General features: G+C 34.8%; 1 protein-coding gene and 1 long non-coding RNA gene across 6 annotated transcripts in view; one reads left to right on the top strand and one right to left on the bottom strand.

Annotated features, from left to right (window-relative positions):
• Positions 1–22,804, bottom strand: part of g (adaptor-related protein complex 3, delta 1 subunit-like garnet) — a 28,910-nt gene extending 6,106 nt beyond the window's left edge. The window contains exons 1-23 of one of the 5 annotated variants that reach the window (XM_087355615.1): positions 22,580–22,804; positions 21,676–21,771; positions 21,179–21,307; positions 20,344–20,484; positions 19,377–19,506; positions 17,957–18,096; positions 16,591–16,664; positions 15,669–15,718; positions 14,889–14,938; positions 14,182–14,230; positions 13,289–13,434; positions 12,130–12,278; positions 10,892–11,116; positions 9,649–9,811; positions 7,887–8,104; positions 6,696–6,870; positions 5,939–6,098; positions 5,487–5,573; positions 4,662–4,827; positions 3,959–4,154; positions 3,250–3,394; positions 1,567–1,757; positions 440–577 (exon numbers count right to left, since the gene is read on the bottom strand). In XM_087355615.1, coding sequence (XP_087211741.1) covers positions 440–577; positions 1,567–1,757; positions 3,250–3,394; positions 3,959–4,154; positions 4,662–4,827; positions 5,487–5,573; positions 5,939–6,098; positions 6,696–6,870; positions 7,887–8,104; positions 9,649–9,811; positions 10,892–11,116; positions 12,130–12,278; positions 13,289–13,434; positions 14,182–14,230; positions 14,889–14,938; positions 15,669–15,718; positions 16,591–16,664; positions 17,957–18,096; positions 19,377–19,506; positions 20,344–20,484; positions 21,179–21,301 — 2,916 coding nt within the window. In that variant the 5' untranslated portion in view covers positions 21,302–21,307; positions 21,676–21,771; positions 22,580–22,804. Of the gene's footprint in view, positions 1–439; positions 578–1,566; positions 1,758–3,249; positions 3,395–3,958; positions 4,155–4,661; positions 4,828–5,486; positions 5,574–5,938; positions 6,099–6,695; positions 6,871–7,886; positions 8,105–9,648; positions 9,812–10,891; positions 11,117–12,129; positions 12,279–13,288; positions 13,435–14,181; positions 14,231–14,888; positions 14,939–15,668; positions 15,719–16,590; positions 16,665–17,414; positions 17,489–17,956; positions 18,097–19,376; positions 19,524–20,343; positions 20,485–21,178; positions 21,308–21,675; positions 21,772–21,913; positions 22,224–22,579 lie in introns of those variants that run through there. The other 4 variants (XM_087355614.1, XM_087355613.1, XM_087355616.1 and 1 more) reach the window with 4 other exon arrangements.
• LOC147872633 (uncharacterized) overlaps positions 1–23,320 on the top strand; it is a 421,094-nt gene that overhangs the window by 337,168 nt on the left and 60,606 nt on the right. The gene's annotated exons all lie outside the window — the stretch shown is intronic.

Below are 23,320 nucleotides of genomic sequence, written 5' to 3' on the forward strand. Positions count from 1 at the left end.
AAAAAGTATGCAACAGCTTGCTAGGTCTCTTTGTGCAGATATGGATCATTACGAAACAAGAGTTAAGGTTACAATAAGTCGTGTCAGTGACTTTTCACTCTCAGCATTGTTCTATGACATTCTGTGTGGCACTGAATAAGAGTCCACTAAATTATTACCACTCAACCTACATTACATACATGTAATGTAAATGACATAAAAGATAGAAATGGCAGTCTTCTGGGCTGCTGTGCCATGCACTCTGATAATGGAGGCAGCAAGTACCTCTGACATGTCAGTCAACTTCTGTCACACTAATAACCCAGAAGACAGCCATCTTCATACATGCTGATATGGTAACCTGAAATGTCAACATAAAAGCTACTCTTAACCTGTGCCATTTTAATTTTATTTGATATCAGACACAAGAAAATTCAAAGAAGTCAAGCAGAGTACATACAGCTCTCAGCAAGCTCACAGCTGGAGTATCACACATGCTGAAAACCACTTCCTTAATGAGAGAAGAGCTTTGATTTGTCAGCAGGAAGGAAATTACAATCTGATCAATCTCATGCGGTAGAAGTCTTGTCTCATACATCTGCAAAAGGAAAATAAGAAATTACAAGCTGTGAAGGTGAATATTGTTTTAATTTACCAAGGAAATGCAGATAAAACAGCTATCTTGCTATTAGAGAAGAGTAATATGTAATAATAATCATTAAGACATGTAAAATATTTACAAGCATCCATTTGACTAATGGAACACTGATGTTCCTTAAAACATACCTTTTGACTTGTTTCAAATACCACATTTATGTTTTCAGAAAAGAAAAGCATGTATAACTGGGGGGAGGACTTGTCACTCTATCACAAAGAATTATAATCAAACACTCTTCCTGAAAATTTAACTTACTGATGTGAAAATTGTACTTCTATCTGAATATTATGGATTATTCCAATATAGCTATAATAATAGGTCTGCCTTTACCATTACACTGATACGTAAGTTTCCAAAATAGACCAAAAGCCTGCAAGCCCTTCCTAAATAATATTTGTCTGAAATGTAAGGCAAAACATTAAGTTTTCATTCTAAAAATTAAGGTTCTTTGAAATATGTATAAACAAGTTTCTGTCATCCCTATTAACTTCCTGTTATCAAAATACATATAATTACACTGATTACCCTGATGATTAGGGCATCAAGTACCTCTGAAACAATGAACTATACAGCACTACAAGAAAGAACACAGCTATCTGAAACAGGCCAGTTTGAGATGTAAATATGATGAGTGCTTGCTGATTCATTAACATGTACAGAAAATAACATCCTCTTCATCCAACAAGTGGCACCTACCATGGTTAACGTGCGTCTGCAGTATGAACAAAAACACTTCCCTGAGATGGTGGTGTACAAAACCAGAAGGAAAGTTGCTTCCATTTTTGATACTAATTCTGGTATACCCTTGCTGAAACTGTTGCTTTCAGTACAACATTTATGTATGAAATGCATATTAGCATATGTCACATTGGTAAATCTTACCAACCTCCCCCTGTGTATGAGTCTATAAAATGTTAGTAACAACTTACCAGATGCAAATTTTTGTCTCCTGCTAACCTAACATAGGTTGACAGGGGAGGCTGCTGCACAACTGATACCAGGTGGTTTATCTCGGAAGTAACAGCATCTTCCACAACTTCCTTTGAGGGTGTTGAGATTCCAGCAGCTTCTTCATAACCTTCCTTGTACTTTGCCTGACCTTTCTTCTTCTCTCTCTTGCCTAATATAAAATACAAAGCAAAATTAGAAAACATAGCAAGCAAGAACATGATGGTTCAGTAGACACTTCATTACCATACAAAAATCATTATTTAAAAATTGACATACATAAATCAATTTTATTTTCAATTTCTGATACATCGTCTTGTTTATTAACTAGTTGTTATTTGGATACTAACACGACAGAAAGCAAGAAATAAGATATAGAATTTGAAGGAAAAAAATCAAGCAAAAAAATATATAACTGAATACATTAATCTGATAATTATGACAATCAGATGAACTTCAGATGGCAAATGTCAATGAAATAGTCAATAAGAGAACATATGACAGATGAATAAAAATATTCCTGAATTTAAGTAAATTCTAAATTTATGAAATACAATTCCTTTCACACACACGCACACAAAAAACCTATTATCTCACTATAAATTATAATAATAAACTTTTGACAGATATAGATTAACCAGTAGGAAAATGTTAACAACAAATGCAATTACAGTGAAACCTTGATGCATCGTTTTCGGCGGGGGTGGGAAATAAAAACGATGAATGCGGGAAAACGATAGATGCGGGAAAGCATTAAAAATTTAAAAAAAACAATGTTTCTCTTTCAAAGTTACTTCTTTTTACCAAAAAAGTCTTTAGTGGACAACTGGTTTGTCGAAACTTTACATTTTAGACCAAACAGAGCACTTTCCACGTTCAAAGTGTTTTCCTCGTCACGTTCACTAATATTAAGCGCATAAAAGAACGACTTCACTTTCGCCAATGCAGCGTGTGCTTCGGCAAAACTCGGCAAAGCTTCGGGCTCGCATTCGTCGTCTCCCTCTTCCTCACCACTCCAACCCCCTTTGCGGACAATAACAGGAAGAATGGAAATACTATTACTGCCGAACTCAACGAAACGTAGCTGTAGAAGACCCTGAACCGCTGGAAACGAGATGAACCAGAAGAATGAAAAGTGCCGCCAGCCTTTCCTTTGTACTTGTAATAAAAGCATTTGTGAAGAAATTCACACTGCACATGCCATCTGGCATCGCTGGAACGAAATATGAGTGCACCCTAATTAAAATCGTAAAATTTCTGACAATGAGCACCGCCATTCACTCCAATATCACCCCTGCACCGCTGACCCTCATTCCAAAAGAATGTGCTGGTTGGGCGACATAACAGGTTACCGCTACTGCGTATTCCAAAAACATTGTGCGTCTTTCGGTATTAATTTATCTCAAAACCCAGCATTTTAATTTCTCAGAAACGATCATTGCGGGAAAATTGTGGGCCGGGACTAAGATTTTTGAACGATCGATGCGATAAAACGATAGTTCGAGGAACGATAGAAGCGGGAAAATGTAACATTATTTTATATGGGATGTATTCGGGACCGAACAAAACGGACGATGCATCCGGGAAAACGATAGTTCCGGGAACGATGGATAGAGGTTTCACTGTAATGTAAAAAAGCAAAGAAATTAATTAAGTCAACTCACCATCTCTGGTTTTCTTCTTCTTTTCTCTAGAAGATTTCAGTTCTGTATTTTTAATTGTGTAAGCTTCTTCCTGGTTCAATTCTGATATCACAGCATGGTAATCTGGAGGATCCTCGTTGAGCCATAAGTCCACACTCTCTGCTGCCTGGAAATAAAAGAAAATTATTAATGTAACCAAATTGGACAATTACAAGCTAATCCCTTGTGCTGTGAAGAGGAGTTCTATAATTAAAATCAACCTCTGGAGGAGAACCAAATGTGAATTCTTTCTCTAAGGACATTTGTTAATTAATGATTTAACACCATAACTACAACAGAAAGCATCAGTTCTTCCTTAACAGCATGCAAGACATCCAATTTTATGAATATGTTCTGTTACTGATATTAAACACTGTCAGTGGTGACAGTAGTGGGACGGAGAAAATTAGATGGCACCGAACTACAACTGATCCACCTCAAGAGCAGCGTAAAATGATATGCTATTTATACTTAATAATGTTCTACAAGAAACAAAAATGGCTCTGTATAGTCTAAAAGTAATAATAAATTACATTTGCTCATCACTTTGGAATAGGCATTCAAAATTGTCTTCTTTTAACCCAAACTCAATACAACTTCCTGGATGATGACTAAATGTTGTTCTTTGCCAACAATAAACAAACTACACATCCTGATGATAAATATTTTAGTTACATTTTACAATGTTCACCTTTTGACTACTCTTGCTGCTCTGATGCTCTCTTAATTTGTTCTTATACTTCTTTTGCTTGTCCTTGCTTCGACTCTTGTCTTTGTGGCGGTGGTGTTTCTTTGTCTCTCCACCACGTTGTTCTTCTGAAGCCACGGGTGGTGACTCAGCAATTCGGTGTGTCAGAACTGGAAGTTTTTCCTCATCTCGCAGAGGCCTACAAAGTAAAGAAAGTATCCAGTAATAACAATAAAAAAATAAATATCCAGTTTTATAAATTTAAAATATCAGCAAATCTATGTGATTATTACAAATGCTCACTTATTTTGTGTTTTAAAGGACAGGAGACTAACTGAAAAAATCTGTCTACTTCTTGAAAAGTAATTATTTCAATATTCCTGCCTCTCCTCATATTATAATTACTTGCAAACTTTTATCAATGCATTATATTTTAAAAACACACCATTAACCCAACAAATTCTGTGCAAAGGTAATTTTGGTGATTAAGAAATTTAAATGTAGGATAGCACTAGCATATACTAATACTTTTGACATGCATACAAATTGTAGTTATATTTTATAACTGGAATTATGTTTTTAGTTAAATAGTTTACAACTTTATTTTATGTACTAAAATGTTGCATTCACAGTGAATGTCTTATCTTCTCTGTAACTATTTAGACATGAAACTGAAATTGTTAAAACCATTCTATGCAAAACATACTCGTCTAAATTGATATCCAATGCTTTATGAGGGTCATCATTTGGCCGAGAATCAGGCTCTTCCCCATCAGACACCTCTGCTCCCTCAGGCATTTCTCCAATGTCCGTATTCACCATGTGGACAGGCACAACACTCTCCTCTTCCTCTTCACTTGTAGCCACTTTACCTTGGAGAAAATAAATACATGCAGAAGTCTGAGGTTTTATAACCATTTCTTCAACTTCAGGCACTTTTGTTTTGCATTCTGCATGAAATTAAATCATAATGGAAACAGTATCTGTCCACCTGCTTGTTTAATCTAGATATTTGAATAAAATCTGCAATGCCTATTTCAGATATATTTAAATATTGTATACATTTAAGGAGAGACAGCAATATCTGAGCCTCCATACAATGTAAAATTTTTACTTCTTATTAGTATCATGAAGAAAATTTATACCATGCAGCATATCTCTACGGCTTGACATCTGTCAATAACAGATAAATATCCGTAATAAATAAATAAAAAGACCAGTGAAAGATTCAAAATCACATGGAATTCTTTTTTAAACTGTGTACTTTAACAGAGTACATACTTACGATGTTGGTGATGGCTGTGTTTTGGAATGTTGTGCCATGTAGTCTGATACAGTGACAGACATTTTGGATGACTTTACTGCTTCTGTCATCAGGGTGATCACTCCGACTACATGACTAACAGACTATATAGCACATCATCTTCATATTCATTGCTATTAAAACCTAAAATCTCATCTTTCCATTTTTGTCTACTTCTACTGATTTTTACTTATTTTTGTGTGTGTGCATGTTGATTTTTCAATGTACCTTTCTTTCCCTTTCGCCATTTCTTCTTTTTGTGCCGCTTCTCGGCAGACCGGTCCAAACTGAGGTAACTGTCAGATGAAGCAATACCTAAAATACAAGAATTAAAAAGGTCTACATATTTAATACTGAAGAATCATATAATCAGAAAAAAACTTTACTGAACACTGGGTATAAATTATGGAGCTCCAAACATGCTATAACTTCAAAAATAAAGAAGGAATAAAAAATTATTGTACATGGTACAGATTTCATGTTCATGATTTGAATAAACACAATGCTTAAATGTTTTGACCTTGTTAAGTAACTTTTTAAGTAGCCTATATTACATAAACAGTACTTTAATGTTAATAAAAACAAACTACAATACAATGCAACAAAAATTAAGTAAAGGATCCACTATAAACTGACATCATCCAAAAATAAAATAACCATATTGTAACAATTAGTATTACCTGGAATCTTAAGTGGGACGGGCAGATCTATCTCTGCAATGGGAACCTCTGCAAAGTTGTCTATTACAGTGCTGCTGAGCCTGTTGTTTGTTTTGTGATCATTAGATGTCTTCAAATAGTGGGGGTTGTTTGCCTGCTCCATCTTGCGTACCTCTCGGCGCTACAATATTGATCATAATAATTAAAACATAATGAATAAAAGAGTACATGTAAATGGAATATTTTCCATATCCTTTCATAACTAAAATTTAACAAACTCATTAACTTAATATATTTTAAATTTCTTCAGTTACTAAGTCTTACAAGAGTAGCTGAATATTAAATGCTAAGAATGTGCAAAAAAGTGTCAGAATTGTGGCTTCAAATTCTCAAATTTCAAACTGATCTCAGACTTTGCAACTGTAATCATTCTGCTGAGCGTGAAAATATGTGAATTCAAGATTCCTCTTTGCATTCTTTAACGGTACTTGCACCATTTCACATTGAGTACAGCACAAATTTATGTAATACAAAATATTTGAATAATAAATTACTATTTTCAAAATATTTCACAAAATATATTGAATTTTACATTGTATTGGATTTACATCAAATGTAATTTCATTGTACAGAACTTAACCAACATCTTTACACAGGAAGTTATATACAAAATAAATTTTTATGAATTTTGAACATTTCTCAATCTGACATTCAATTTAAAGATATTATTTGTATTCTAAATAGTACACTATGCAACTGATTCAGCCGAAGAATTTACCTTCTCCAGTTCTTCCTCTGTTAACTCAGGCTGTTTGTTGTAGTTATCTGCATTGTACATTCCATCCGTCAACTTGTCAGTCTTAACAAATATGTCCACTGCTCCAATACCAGGAATATCCTCATCCTCTGAACTCTCGGATGGAGGGTCATTAATCCATAAATCAAGATCCAGCCTATAAAACAAAACAAACTTACAATTACCTATCTTCAGATGCAACTAAACCTAGGAATTATGCAAGGAATAAATTTTAAGTGTAATATATTCCAATCCCAATCATGTCTAACTTGCAAACATTCAATATAAAGAGAATTCTGGAAAAAATTCTCTTTCTAATAGGAACCAGTAATACCTAAAAATAAATGAAATACATAATTTTCAAGTCTGTCTCCTAACTTTTAATTAAGTATATCACAATATGGCACTAAGCTTAAAGCAATTAATGTGTGTAAAGCAAATGCTTTTAATTTTTGAAGTGGTTAGTTAATGGAGATATGAAAATAAGAATATTTCAAAGTTCTTGATGTCTTTTCAAGGATTGTTGTGAATCTGTGGTACAGGAACTGCACAGCAGGTGGCCTGGAACATCATGGAATGAGGGCAATGTGAGACATGCAAGAGGCTGTGCACTGTACTCATTATCAAATGGTAGAAACAAGTGCAGAGAAAGAATTTCAATTGGTAGTTGTCACATCAATCTTGGTAAAGATTGTAAGACACATCTGCATCTGACAACACATTGAATGACGAATGGTAATGCAGGAAAAAATGTGATGAATGCATGAGAATTATAAGTGAGTTAGTAATGTAAGATTTGAGGTTTTCACAGCAGTGAGTATGAAGATTTCTGTCTTCTGGGTTGTTGCGCTGTGTAGTCTGGTCGATGTTTACCGTTTCAGAGGTCATACAGCCTCCGTCATCAGGGCGATGAATATTCACAGCGCAACAACCCAGAAGAAAGAAATCTTCATGAATTAGTAATGTAGCATACAGCAGCCTGTCTCTGAACAATTGTTACAGGTGACAAAACCTACTATTTCATGCCAGTTAGTCTAGTGACAACAATTCTGTTGTGTGTAGGGTCATACATGATGTGCTAGCACCTGTCCAGTTGACACAACATAGCTCAATTTTTCTGCCACCGGAACTTTTTGGAGCTACCATGTAATAAAATACAATATATTGACTCACCCTTCTGGAACTTGGACTTTCTTTTGAGCCTTAGGAGCCACAGGATTCAATTCTCCAACAAACAGTGCTGCCATTTCTGTTGCTAATCCCAGTTCACCTTTGTTGACTTGTTTTTGTAGGTACCGCAGAAGTTGCAAAGCTGAGCTAGCTCGTTCTTGGACTTCAAGATCTGCACTTGACACAAATTGTGGCAAGTTCTCTGCTATCAGATCACACAACTGCAATAAAAATCATTACAATACAGTACCATTCGCTAAATCAATTAATAAAAAAGAGTGGAAATGTTGGTTTCCTATCTCCCTCTGCTTCATGAAAAACAAAAATAAGACAAAATATGAAGAAGTCAAATTGTTGTCCTTTAATCATTATAGTCCCATAGCATTACAATGTAAAACAATTTTATATTCATCACTTAAGAATAAGGAAGGAATCAAAATGCAAATTGCATTTATTCCAGTCTTTACCAAATTTCTGAATTCAAAATTAATCAGAGTTTCTTGGGGGCTCTAATTTGCTCCGATGTAATTAATTAAAAATATTTACAAACACTGAAGCAGGGGTCAATCATTCTGAAACCAAGCAAAAACTACATTTGAAACCAGAAGTGTCAAACTCCCATAAAACTTTAAGCTTTAGCTGCATGAAGCAAACCTGAAGTTTCAAAAACTGAAATTCAACAAGTTACAGTATGTTCCTTAAATTGAAGTCAAGGAGTTCCTGAAGATGGCTACCTTCTTGGTTGCTGTACCGTGTAGTCTGGTAGAAGTTTAGTGACATTTCAGAGGTCCCTGCAGGGCAGCAAGGCCCTCTGAAATGTCAGTAAATTTCTACCAGACTACACGGCACAACAACCCAGAAGACAACCATCTTCAGACTTGCTGCCACCTCAAATCCTACAAGGGCTTCCTCTTTTCCCAACATATCATGCCACAAGCAGGTGAGTTTGTACTTCCTTACAACTGTAATTTGTTCTGCTAAGTACCCAGTCCCCACTTAATGGTACCCGCACCTTGTCGTAGTGGTGGGGCTTGAGTACCTCAGTGATCCCAAGAGCTATGCTGGCGGTAGAATATCTACTGGTAGGGCCTCCCTAGCCAGATTGGTCGAGGGGGAGAGGTCAGACTAAGACAGGAACCCTGGTTGGGGGTTGGTCGCAAGGCTAACAACCTTGCACCGTAAAAAGGAAGATGTTTCGAAACCTCAATCAAAGCCTCGGACAGATGGACCTAACAGAGGACCGAATGGAAAAGGAGAATTGAGGAGGCCATGGACCGAATAAGGACCGTAAAGCAGAAGAAGAAGAACAACAACAACCCAGTGTGTGAATCTGAGATGGCTCATCTTTCTATAATATTTTTTCTTTCCATCACACAGATTACATACTTCCATTAAACTTACAAGGACCAAGTCACAATTTTTTCATCTGAGTTGTATATGTTCAATGAGAAGTCGCTGTCTCATGAAAACCTTGACTCACTGTCAAAAAAAGGTTAACTTTGTCAGCTCTACATGATATGCGGGTATTCATGAATAGGAAATTTTTAATACCTAACTAAAAGAGAATAATAGTGGTTAAGAATATATCTACTGATGACATACAACTATTAACACTGGTGGTATATCAGATACATTACATTATAATGACTCATGTAAAATCTGTTCTGGAAAGGTTAACAACATGCCAGTTACCCACCTTGCTTAAAAATAATTTACTTAATGCACATTTTTTAACATTTTACATGAGAATAATTTATACAATTACCTTATTGATCCTCTCAATATATTCATCCTCCTCAGTATGACTAAGAATGTTAGCAAACAGTTTGAGAATGTTCTGAACATAAACAGCCTGAATATGTCCTGGTAAGGCAAACACACGTCCACGCAACATGGCCTCAAGTGTTGACTGAGGGTCTGACAGATACCTGCAAGCAGGACAGGATTCAGAAAATTAAAATGAGTATTAAAAGAATGATAGAGTTCCAAAACACCGAAGGTGATCATCTTCTGGGATGTTGCCCTACATTCTGGTACATGTCACAGAAATTTCAAAGGACAACAACATAAGTCATCTCTACACTCATCGCCACAAGAAACTCAAATATCACAAAAATAAGTATTTTGTATAATTGCACTATTCCAAGATTTTTCTGTCCAGGTATTAATTTTTATATTCCTTAACATACTTCCTCAGCTCCTTAGATTGCTATTACAATTAACTATAAATTCTTCGATGGCAAAGAGACTCACTGGTGAAGGTGTGACAGATGTTGCAAACTGACAGTGAACAAGACAGACATGTCAATAACATGTACTATTCTTCTTATAAACTTATTTCCATTTTATATGGGTCAATGGACAACATATGTTAAGATGTTACCACTCATTACGTACCTACATTTGAACATGGTAATTCAGAGGTGATGATACAGCAGTGAATACAGAACATGATTCACAATGGGTTCAGAATACATTTTATTGCGTGCTTCTAGGTTTAGAGGCACAGTGTTCATCAGAAAAGCAATGTAAATATGCAAGCATGGAATTCAGAGTTTATAACTTAGAAATTGCTGATTATTCAGTAATTTGTTTCATGGTGACAGCAGCTGAGTTTGTACTTAATTGAAGTCATACTTTATTTCTGTGAAGTTATTGAATATAGGAATTCCATTTTCATGTTCCTCTGCCTCCTTCCTTTAATTCATTTATTCTTTCTTTCTTTGTTATGCACATCTCCATTACACATGAAGGAACACAACATGGGAATCATACATCACAATAGTAAAGTTCAACATTTTATACAGACATATAGAAAACTTTGTTCTCCTTACGCCAACAAAAATTGTGCCCTGGGGACACAACTATAAAAAAGATGTTAATATGAATTTTATAAGACAAATTCCCACTTACACAAAACGCTATATATGGTGATTTTGTGTGTGAAAATTAAAATTTTGTTACCTTTATTAATGTTTATTGACAATTTACTGTATAAACACACTTACTGAGAGAACTCTCCAGTTATCCACGCCGCTGCATACAGAACTTGTGACATTGTAGAACTCTGAGCTGTTAATAAATGTGCATTGTCTATAAGGAGAGCCATCTGCTGGACAGCAAATGGTCTGATGGCTTGTACTCGTGTTGCAACATCCAGCATCTGAGAAGCTACAAGTAATCCATGCTGACTACCTTCCATGCGTGTCAAATCTACCAACACACTCACATACCTGAAACAAAATTGTTTGTTACATTCATAATCATCTAGCTAGAAACAATTACATGATACAAAACATTTTAAAATGTCTTAACTGATCTTCCTAAGCTTACTTTCATAAATCCTATAATACAGGACCAATTCTTCACAGTTCTTTCACTATTAACAAAGTACAGGTAATAGGGTATATGGTACCAAGAATACATGAAAAACCGTTCTCTGTGATATGGGTACAGATAACAGATGACATTATTTTGTTGCTAAGTAAAATGAATGGTAGAATATAAAAAAATAAACTACAGATGATTCTGAATCAAATGTAATAGCTTTCACTAAATCAAAAGTAATATAACATCCAGCATTCATAAATAATCTGTGGCGTAACAGCCCTCTGAGAGCCAAAGCCGACTAGCTGGCTGCTGGCCTCACGTTCACATGCCTAAGAAGAGGTGAATGATCATCCAACCAGATATAGGGTGATGTGTGGTCAGCACGACGAACCCCCAGCCATTGCTAGTTTTCATGACTGGATTATGCTACCCATTGTAGCTCCTCAATTTCCTCACAATGTTGGGTTGGCACCGGTCGCATACACCGGTCAAAAATCTCATGAGAAATTTCTTTCCCCAAGACTCAAACCAGCGCGCATTCCGTATCACCGGTCTGAAGCATGATACCTCAGATCGTGCGGCTATGGCGCAGGACTCTTCAGCATTCATACTCATCATAAAATCTACAGGCAATGGTTGTATCAAATTGTAGTCTTCTAACTAGTTTGTGTTGTCTTTCCATTCAGCTATCCTGAGGCATTTAATTGTTTTCTTCTGTCCCTGCAGCTAAATGATGGTATGTTACTAGCTAAAAACAATCCACAACTTCCCTACAACAATTCTTCAATTTATCATTCAGTCAATCAGTATTCAATAACATATATGTATTTTAAGAGGCACTATTAAATAAATAAGAATGCCTTAATTACCATAACTAAGTAATATAGTTGACTGCAGACCAAGAGTCAATACCCACCATTCAAAATTTGTGATATACTGATAGTTATTCTGGGAACAGATCTGAATAATTTTTGAGAGTAGTTCATCTCTGTATGTTGTACCCTCAGCCTTGTCCATATGCACCATCAGCTTCTTCACAATCTCCATGAGGTTCTTTTTGGACACCTGTAGAATGAGAAACACAATATTCTATTCATGCACAGCTTTTCCCTGAACCCACTAAACACCAGAAACTTTTCCCTTTTGCCTAAATTATTTTTTTCCTTGCTCTTCTAGACTTTATAAGCCTAATACCAATTTGTTTTCCTTCTACTTCCCCCATAATTTGAAGGAAAAAATAACTGGTATTGTCTACCTCTCAAACGTCTGTCTTTACTATTGTATACATTTGTTTTATTGCTGAGTTTAGAAACACAAACTGCATGTCTTTAAACCTTTCCTTCACTTTCAAACACAGTGCTGTATAATTAAATTTTTGGTAACATATGGCTATAGAAAGTTGTCAACATATATTGATTAGGAATGTCTACAGTATTTAAATTTGTCATCAAACTGTACATTTCAGTGTATGTACAGTGTGTTCAAAGTCACTGTGCACTTTTTTTGTCTTTCTTACAATCCGCCAGTATTATCAGATTGTACATTACTTATTATTATTATTATTCAGTGTTCTGTCTGACGACAGGTCCTTTGCTCTGCCCAAAAAGAGCTCTCCAGTTTACACATTACTACATAACAGCAATTACACAGTGACTTTTCGAAGACACTGTATATCAGTTATCAATACATACTTCATGCTGGTAGTAATAACATTTAAAAATAAAATTTTTATATACACTTACATATAAAATGTCATGGCATTTAGTATTTTGAAATGCCTAAGCAACAGCTTAAAATTTTCTCAATTTCTGATTACTGTCTTACAAGAGCAATGTGTAGGATTTGAGGTTTTTAAGGTAGAGAGTTTGAAGATGGCTGTCTTCTGGGTTGTTGCATCATGTAGTATGGAAGAAGTTTACCGATCGCCCTGACGATGGGGGCAGCATGGACCTCTGAAACGTTGGTAAACTTCCACCAGGCCACACGGCCTTCACCATCTTCAAGAGTAATATGATGGTTTCTTACACACTGTACAGACATGACTTTCTCAATAAATTCTGCAGTTATATACTTGCCATGCCATAAAGGAGGTCCAGAGCACGAAGACGAATTGACTCATCCTTGTCATCTAGACATTGCATAATGAGGTCTTTGTGAGCCTGCACAGACTTTGGATGTGTTTTGAGTATCTTTGACATAGCCAGGAGCCCCAAGTACTTCACTGAAGGAAAACATTAGAATGAAAACAGTACAGCAATGTCTCATATCAAAAGTAACAAAATTCTAGACAGTTTTATAAAATAAGAAAAACAAATTTTCTATCAGAAAACAGAAATGCGACACCTATGAGGTCTGACAATAAAGTTCCAAAATTAAAGCAAGAGAATATTTTATACTATATGTAACAATAATGTGGCTGTCTTCAAGGTAATGAACCTGTAAGCCTGATCACAATGCTGCCATACTTCACATAGCCTTGGTAGTTTATCTGCTCAGTTGTGGCCCTCTGGATCTATTCAATTAATAAAATATAAGAAACTTTATTAATAGACCAATATTTTAAAACTCCACAATGTAATGAAAGTTACCTTACATTCTACAACAAAATTATTAAGCTAGGTTCATTAGAAACATTAGACAGTAAAGAATATTCCACAATCAGTCTTCACACTTCTAGAAATCAGAAATATTGAACCTGAAGATTCAAAATTGTCACTACAATTGCCCACCACTAAATCCTAACACGCACCTTTTTAATGCAGTTAAAATGTTCATAACATACTTCCATAAGGTTCACCAAAGTCTCTTTCATGTGTGCTGCAAGGCTGGCTAATTTAAATTTCTATAATTCAAACACTCAAAGAAAATCTGGTATGAAACATATACCATTAAGCTCCACATTACCATTCTTTCTCCTCTTAGATTGGAACTAATAGGCTGTTTGAATATCTTTGAGTGAAAAACTTACAATTCTGATCTGAGTCTTCAATAAGTATTCGCAGCTTCTGCACACAAAGCTAGAAAAAGTAGAACACACACATATATACTATAGATTGAAACACCATAATTTTCAAAGTCAAACTTCTGCCATAAATTTGGCTTTATGCAAGGTCTGTCAGAAATTGAAAGGTTTTATTTGTATATAATAACTATGCACATATTTCTTTTGGGTGAAGAGTAATAACCCTAAAGAACTGGCTGGGAGCATCAACGAAATGTACAAAATTGTGCTGCTTAAGTAGAATCACTTATTTCAAGTAAATATTTAACGGTAATACAGTGAAACTTTCAAAAGCACCTTGTGATTTGTAAACTGACAAATCATATCACACCACAGAGTAGGTTACAAAATGACATATTACAGGTTCAATAAAGAACATGAAACCACACATAGCTCCATGCACTACCAGCATACCTAAACACAGAGCCCTCAGCAATGGATTGAATCAACAACTTCAATGACATCTGGTTCCAACAGGGTGAAGCGACTTCTGATGTGGCAAGTATTAATCTTTTACACAAAACCTTTTTCAAGACAGACTATTTCCTGCTTTTTATGATTGTGCATGCGCACCTTACCTAATAAAATATGTCAAAAAATGAAGTAACTAATCTGAATAAATTCACAAAAGTTCAAATTCTTTCTCTCACATAAAATAACCTCTAGTAACTCACCTGTATTGATGCACTATGGTTTGGCATTCCAGATGATATTGAGATCAGAACTGTCAACAAACCAATCAGTTAACCACATTATATTCAGCTGTTATCTAACAACTAGAATTGACAGGCAAAAAGAAAACTGGGATCCCTCCCTCAGGGAGTTGATGTTTTGGAGGAACATTCACCACCATGCAAGTGAAACAAGTATGAAGAATAACCAGATGCTGTTATCTTATTCATTTTGTTTAGGACTTTCTCCACATTTCTATAAAAATTAATATAATTTAATTATTAATACTTTCTTCATATTGACTATGGCGTGTATGTAAACACATGCCAAACAGGCAGAAATGAAATGCTACCCACCTCCTGGCTGCCAGCCGGTCATCTTAAGTACCATCCACACAAAGTGAATTACTTCTTGCAGTACAGTAACAGACAGCCACGAAATCAAACAAACTGAAGCATATGTACGATGGTAACACGGTAACGTGTGAGAGATTTCATTCATTAGGACAGTGATTGATCTCAGAAATTCCAATGTCATGTCGCTGAAAAGTATCCTTCCCACTTGTTACATCAGCTTACATGACCATGTTCATATTCATTACACAGTCATCATCCATGGAATTTTGTCTTAAATAAGTGGGTAACTAGTACTCAACTGTTGCAGGTTATTTAATATTGCTATATCAATTAGTCAAAGTTATGTATTGTCAAATAAGACACACAAGGGTAACTAAGACTTCCTAGTGATAAATGAAATAATATATAATCATTCCAAGGTCTTACCTGCAATGACAGTATTGATGCACTCATAGAGGAGGGACATGGCCGATGTGCTGTTAATACAAATTTTAATAAATCAATTCACTGGTAACTAGTAAACCAAAAAATAATTTACAAAGAACATGAGTCTTAAAGCTATTCTTTTTATAAATAAATAAAATTAAATGTCTGTTGACCCAAAATATATGTTCAGGCAACTCAAATTTTTAGAATTTTATATGAGAGTTCTTTGCAACAAAGGCTATATATAACCCATGTAATCTTAGTGTTATCTTACTGGGACCAAAAAATTATTTTGTTATATGAAAGAGTTCTAGAGAGGTTCATATATGTACATTTCATTGTAAGATGAAACTAATATACGTATACTGGGCAACATATGCCCTACCTTTACAGAAGAAAGAAAACACTGTTTGAATTACTGCAAAACAAAACTAAATATGTAATTTCAAATATAACAAACTGGTAATAAAACTATTCTGAAAATAACATGCAGTCATGAAACTGATGAATCAATTTTATATTTCAAGGGAAAAATTATGCAAGTAAATTGAAGTATATATGTCCTATACATGTGGCTTACTGGATAAACATATTTATTTTTTAAGATTTCTTACCATTAATTGACATTTTCGTCTTCACCTGGTCAAATTTGGTTAGAACCATACAAAATATGTCACTACAGTGGCTTGTATACAGATTTTAAAATATACCCTATGTACATGCAGAAAAAGATAATTACCACTTCCATATGACATCAATGTAAAAAGATAGATTCTGGCCTGAAGACAATAATGCAATATAGTACAACTACACATAATCAATTTAACACATGCCAGACTTGTTGATGTCCTCTAATATGGCATAATACAGAGTAGGTTAGCTTAGCTTAGTACAAGGTATGAAGCAGTAAAGGTGTTTTTACCTGTGGATGAGATTGGTGAGCGGTTCTATTAGCTTTTTACCAAGCCGAGGTTCCAATGGGGTCAGGGCTCCAAACTGAAAATAATAGAAAAGCCAATTGGGAAAACCTCACCTGAAGGAATTTAAGGACAACACAAAAAATTGAATGAAATACTACGGGAATAACTTAAATTTGGTTCGGGAGAGAGCAAACCAGAGTCTGAATATCACATTCCTAGACAAATAAAAAAGACAGCTTAACTTAATGGACTAATAAAAATCAACATATTTGCTAGCTGACTTTAAGCATTTTTAAGTAGGATTTAAGGTTCCCACAGCGCTGAGTACAAAAATGGCCATCTTCTGAATTGTAGTTACATGGAGTCTCGTGGAAGTTTACCAACATTTCAGAGATCATTGCTGCCTCCATCATCAGGATGTTGGTAAACTTCTGCCACACTACAACCCAGAAAGACAGACAACTTTTAGCATTTCTATTTCCAATTATGCAAGTTATTAAAACAATGGTTATCTCAAATTCAAAAGGTTTATCTCAAGTGCGATAGGGCTTATGCAATAACAAAAAAAAAAAAAAGATGTACAGCAAAGATACAACACCTGCATTTGTTTTGTGCTGCGTATTTCCAGCAGCTTGTGTTCTGACCCCTCTACATCAACCTTGATTGCACAGAACACAAAACTACCAACCACCTTTAACAGACTGTGTATTACTTACAGTCATATTTATCCAACAAGTGTTAAAATCACTTCTACATGAAGATGACACCTATAATTACATAGCCTTTATCTGAAGCATTTTTAATTAGGGGGCAGACATTGAATTACCTTGATATAAGGTCTATCAGTGGTTGAGTAAGTTTGCATCCAATTTTTGGCTCTAAAAGAGTCATGACACCAAACTGGAACAAAATTATGAATCACAAAAGAAAAAAAATCCATTCAAACCTATTCAATCTGCTTTTCATCAAAAACAGTGTTCTGTCATTCTACACTGATCCAACTCAGTGTCCAAGATGTACAATGCCATGTCCACAGCACATGGCAACTAAGCAAGAGGAATACTTTTCAGTTCTATCTTTGGCACACAACATACCTGAGCGGACTTGAGTTCAGCATTTAAAATTCATCATTTCAAATACATCAACTGGTTAATGCTGTACGAGGACATAAACATAAAATGCATCATTACCAATTGTTAAAGCAGACAGTACATATAGTTACCACTTGCCTTTAAAGGGTTAATTATACCAAAAAAACTGTTTATGTTCTGGGTAATTCTTGCCACAACTTTTGTTTCTTTAGCTTCTAAGACATGGTCGATCACAGATTCATATTTTCAAGACAGGCACACAGATTCTAGCACTCACCAACTTAATAATTTTTATGAGCATCCAGTTGTTAGTAGAAGTGGTCATCAGTTTGAAGAAAACTGGAGCTAGGCTTAGATAGTTTTTGGGGTTCTTGCGTGCCAGTTCACACACTACATTCACAGCTGCTGATTGGACACCTGTTGCACATAAACACCCTGAGATAGTACAACTATGCAACATAAAATATATATATGCAACTTTCATATTTCTATATTATCATGTTATAGTTCAACAGCTTATGCAAATTATAATTCATAGACAAGGATTTCTTAACTAATGAGCCATATACAGTACCCCACAGGTAGGTTTTGTAAGACATAAAGAACACTGTAGGACCTTGCATGTTGAAACAATAATTATCACCTAAGTTAAGAGTTTAATTTCAATGAACAGTTAATAAAGGTAACAAATCTACAAATCTGTTAAAGAAAAGTATTGGATATTATATGAATCTGTTTGTGACAGGAGGTTAATAGTGTTTTAATAAATTGTCACAAAGTTTCAATGAACTGTCCTCATTTATAATCATGTGTAACTGCATTTTGATAAAATGGAGCAAATGTGCTCTCAAGTTTTAAACGTTGAGAACCCCTGCTCTAGGCCATGTTAAATGCTTAAATTTGACAACCAGTCCAGTGTTAGACACAAACAAATGGTCTGCCACTTTGTCTCTCTCACAATCCAAGTTCTCTGTGATGTTCAGTAGAAAATTACCTTCTTCCTGGTAATGCTTGGTAAGTCAAAATACTTGTTAAACACATCACCAAGTGTTCCTGTGAAGCTGTAAAGTGTCTAGTAAGCTACTAGAAAATTTAAATTTGCTTTCAAGAACAGGTCATTGCCTTGGATAGATATTTTGTATGAAAATTTTACAAATTGGTTCAATTACATATAATATTAAATGAAAGACGTACAAACAGAATCAAGAAATGAAAGAATAGTTTTTACAAAACAGTCTTTAGATATTCTACATGCTGTAAGATGAACAGAGAACACTTTCTGGGCCCATCCACGGATGTCAGCCTGTCTGTCGCATTTTTTTATGGACGTAAACATGGATCATTGTTCAACAACAGGACCTGAGGCCCCACTGTTGGAACCCACTGTTAAGATAATGGGACCTCAGATCACACTGGCTCAAGAATTTCCCAAGGCAATAACCTGGGATCACAATCATGCAAGAATTACCTATAACATGCTGATGGTCTCAGAGCACACTACAGCAACAACTTAGGTGGTTTGGCACACAGAACAATTTTACATATTAGTGTACTCCAAGGAACACATCTTTCCAATCTTGTTAACTTTAGAAACTTTCATTCTTGGTACATAACAACTGCATTTTATCTCAATTCACTTCAATCCCTAAATTTATACTCTTCTTCTTATTATTCTCTAATTTTGCCACATAACTCACCAGAATCTGGATCTTCAAGTTTATCTTTTAGGCGTGGAAATGCTGGCCGAAGAGCCTCAGGAAACCGTAGGAATACCTTGTACATCATCAGAACAGCCTTTTTTCTGAGGTAGGGCTTTGTAGATGTCAGCTACAACACACCAACTCCTATTTACTGTTACACAGTGTGACTTCATGTCACATTTTAATTAAGAAAACACTATATGGGAACACAAAATATGTGTTTATTCAGTACCTAAGTGGTATATCCAATGTGAAATTTTTATTTTGGTAGTGACAATTCCTCCACACAAGTTGTAATAATATTACCACCATGATTTATTGGTCGCCAGAGCGATGTTTCTGACAACAGAATATTTAATGCAAAATTGAAGTTGATATTACAGTAGGAGACACCTTCTATTGTATATTCTACCCCATACACTGTTATGGTCTCAGGGATGATAAATTTCAAGTTTTGATTAATGTTGTATTAAAATATTTAGGGATTTCAGCCGTTTAAATTATAATTATAATCCAACACAAGCTTTCTAATGTTTTAATTACATGTGATACATGTTATGGAGAGAAAATTATCTCACATATCAAAAGCGTGTCTTCCAACTTAGATGAAACAACACTCTGTCAATAAGCTAAGTGACACCATCTTTGCTACGTAACAAATGAGTAATGTACTAAACTGTATTTCAGGAGGTCTATGCCAGGTGCGACAGTGTCACCAATTATGCACCTTGACAGATATATTCTAAAAATCTGAAATTTTCATTTATTCAACATTAACTTTATAGAAACTTCATTCTACATAGTTTTCATACTTTAAATGATATACAGACAACTCAACTACAAAGTGCTTTACATTACACAGCATTGGAACAAACATCAACTTGGAGATAAGTCAAGGAGAACATCCAGCAACAAATCAGCAATGAACATTAACAAACTGCAGAGAGAAAATAAATGTACTTACCAGGGTCATTATATCATTGGCAAGGTCCCTAGCAAGATCAGGACTGATGAAACATGACAACCCAGACAAAGCAAGACCAGAGTCATACTGGTTTTGACTATTCAGGTCCTTACGGATCATATTAGTTGTGAGCATTAATAACTGGAAAAAAAGGTGATATATTCATTACCCTTGATGCCAAAAAATTAAACTTTCCTGTCACAGACACTGTATGGAGGATGATTCACACATGATGTATCTGACTAATGCCTCAGTCAGCTTCTGGTCACTATTCATGGATACTGCGGTGTAACACAAGTGCTTTTAAAAACTGTAACATATGCCACTGTTCTTATGAAACAATACATATTTCAGGTACAAAGCTTCTTAAAACAAGAAGATTTTAAGCCTATGGTTACCAGTTTGGCAAGTTTGCTAATACAATGCACATAAAGCTGGACTGTGTATAAGATATCATGCTAGGTTTATAAAGAAATATGTTTGTCAGCAGTCATAACAGACTGATATGTGTAATAAAACCTGATGGAATCTGAATAAAATATTTTTATTCTATGCAATCACTTTAAGTAAACTCTTTTACTACATACCCTAAGGTTACTTTAAATTAGTAAATCTGTTCCATAGATTATATTTTTCAAACTCATTCTAAAATAACATCCTACACCATTCCTTCTCTCACAGATTCTATGTGCGCATTTGTGTGTGGGAGCAGGGTCTTATAAATCTGTGGTTTACTGGCCACAAATATTCAATGTGCATGTAAATATTAGCCACGCTGTCATGCAGAATATTTTGTAGTCATAATCCCATGCAATGTATTTAGTCAAACACTTACTTCGGTATCAGAATGGAAACTCTGAGATGATGAAAGATAACCTATTCTCTTATAGGTAAATTTGGATGAGCTCATCACCTCAATGATATTGAAACCTGCCCAGCTAATGTCATAACCCAACATCTGCAGCTGTAAACATAAATGCAACAAATATAAAAAAAAATTTGACAACATTAACCTGACATGAAATGTCTACAATGCAGAAATGGTGTCACTGCAAAATCAGACACATCTACACCTAGCATTACAATATTTACTATATCTAATATTACAACTGGGCCCTGTGTTCAAAACACAAAATGTAAATGAATCTGTCAAGGAATAGAATGCTTCAAAATTAAACAACTCATCTTCTAAACAAGGAAATCGAGACAAAGACATAAGGAACAAAAATGCTCATATTCACAAGAACAAATAGAGAAAGAATTGGATTTTAAAATGCTGTCACATTTTCAACAAATAAAATCTATTTTTCACGTAATAGGTTTACTACTCACATATGTAAGTTTAGCAACAGCATTTGCCTTGACAGCTATGTTGTCTTGCCGCAGTTCTTGCTTGATCTCTTCAATACACTGGGCAATATATTTTGCCTGAAAAATAAATTGTCATATCAACTTACTGCTTCGAAGCCATATTTTCCAACCTGTTTCAAGTCAGTCACGCATACGTATTTTAAATCAACTATCAGAACTTGTAATTAAATTCGTACGTAAAAAGAGATTCAATACTAACCTCATTGTCTTTGTTATTCCTTATTCCACGAACTAAATCTGTTAAATTTTTATCAAACATACGTTCTAAGTTCCCCTTGACTTTTCTAAGTGCCATGGCAATCCCCACATCAGCAACAAAATATGATTTGTAAATTGAAGGAATACAGTTTAATAATATGTGGTATACACCTAACTAAATATCAATACAATGTTACACTCATTTTGCATAAAATTATACTAATTATCACAGAACAGGAATAAATGTAAATCCTCATTTCGCACACTACCACCGCAAATCTTATCTGGAGGTCATGTGACGTTTACGTTCATCAGATCTTACCCGCCATGCAACACTGAAATGCTCCGTGTTATATACACACACTTTCCTTCATGTCATTACATATTTGTTACTGTCTAGAGTATCCTTCGACTGACGAAGAGTGGATTCTTTTTGGAACAGATTGACATTAAATCTAAAAAAGGAGGTAATTTCATTGTTGCTTAACAAGATCTTAAACCCTTCCTACCAAGCAATAAATAATTGTGAACGTTGAATCCATGTTTGTGAACATTGCACTCTATCCATGGAAATCGAAAAGTTGCCTTTGTAATGTGTCCAACAAAAAAAGAACTGAATACAACACGTCAGGGTTTTTTAATACTGAAAATAACATGTTTTACTTACTCAACCTGCATATTGCTGTTATAATGACAGACGAGGATTCACACCCATACAAAACACGTAAAATTGTAATTTTGTAAAAGAATGTCTGCTAACCTATTTCAAAACATGGAAATGTACTTCTGAACCTAATCAAGAAATAAAGCTAATATAGATTAAACAACTGTGAGCTTGATACAGGTTAAGCTTGTTAAAGGTTTCACTGAAATTTTTATTTGAATAATGGCAACCGAATCAAAGTATTGGAAAGTTATAACCAGACTTTAAACAGTTGATTAGCACTATGGAAAACTTATTTGATCTGTGACCATTCCCATTGGGAAGTTTATTTGGTCGCACAATCGATATTATTGTATGCATCATTCAGTAGTCTCCATTGATTTTTATTCAAATGAAAGTACTCAAATTATTCATTAAATAATAGTATCAGAATTTAGAAAAGTAATAATCTTTTTTTCAAGTTAAGTCTTTATCATTACATGATAAAAAAGTACACTTATAAATTTGACATGATTTTTCCAGTTGGTATTCCTCAAGCAAAGTTAGGTTCACAGGGCCACTTACTCTTGCTGGACAAAATTAATGTGATAAAAAATTAATGACTGCAAGTAAAAACTGAGAAATTACAATATACCATAAGAACATGGGTCAAATATTTTGCAAAATCATAAAAAAGAGAGTATAGTAATGGTCACTGAACTAGGCAAAGTGTTATTACAAAGCTTCTTTTATGTAAGCTAGTTA

Source organism: Zootermopsis nevadensis, unplaced genomic scaffold, assembly GCF_977971745.1.
Source record: "Zootermopsis nevadensis isolate Lab colony 2312 unplaced genomic scaffold, Znev_1.0 Znev_ptg000025l, whole genome shotgun sequence".
Taxonomy (NCBI): Eukaryota; Metazoa; Arthropoda; class Insecta; order Blattodea; family Termopsidae; genus Zootermopsis; species Zootermopsis nevadensis.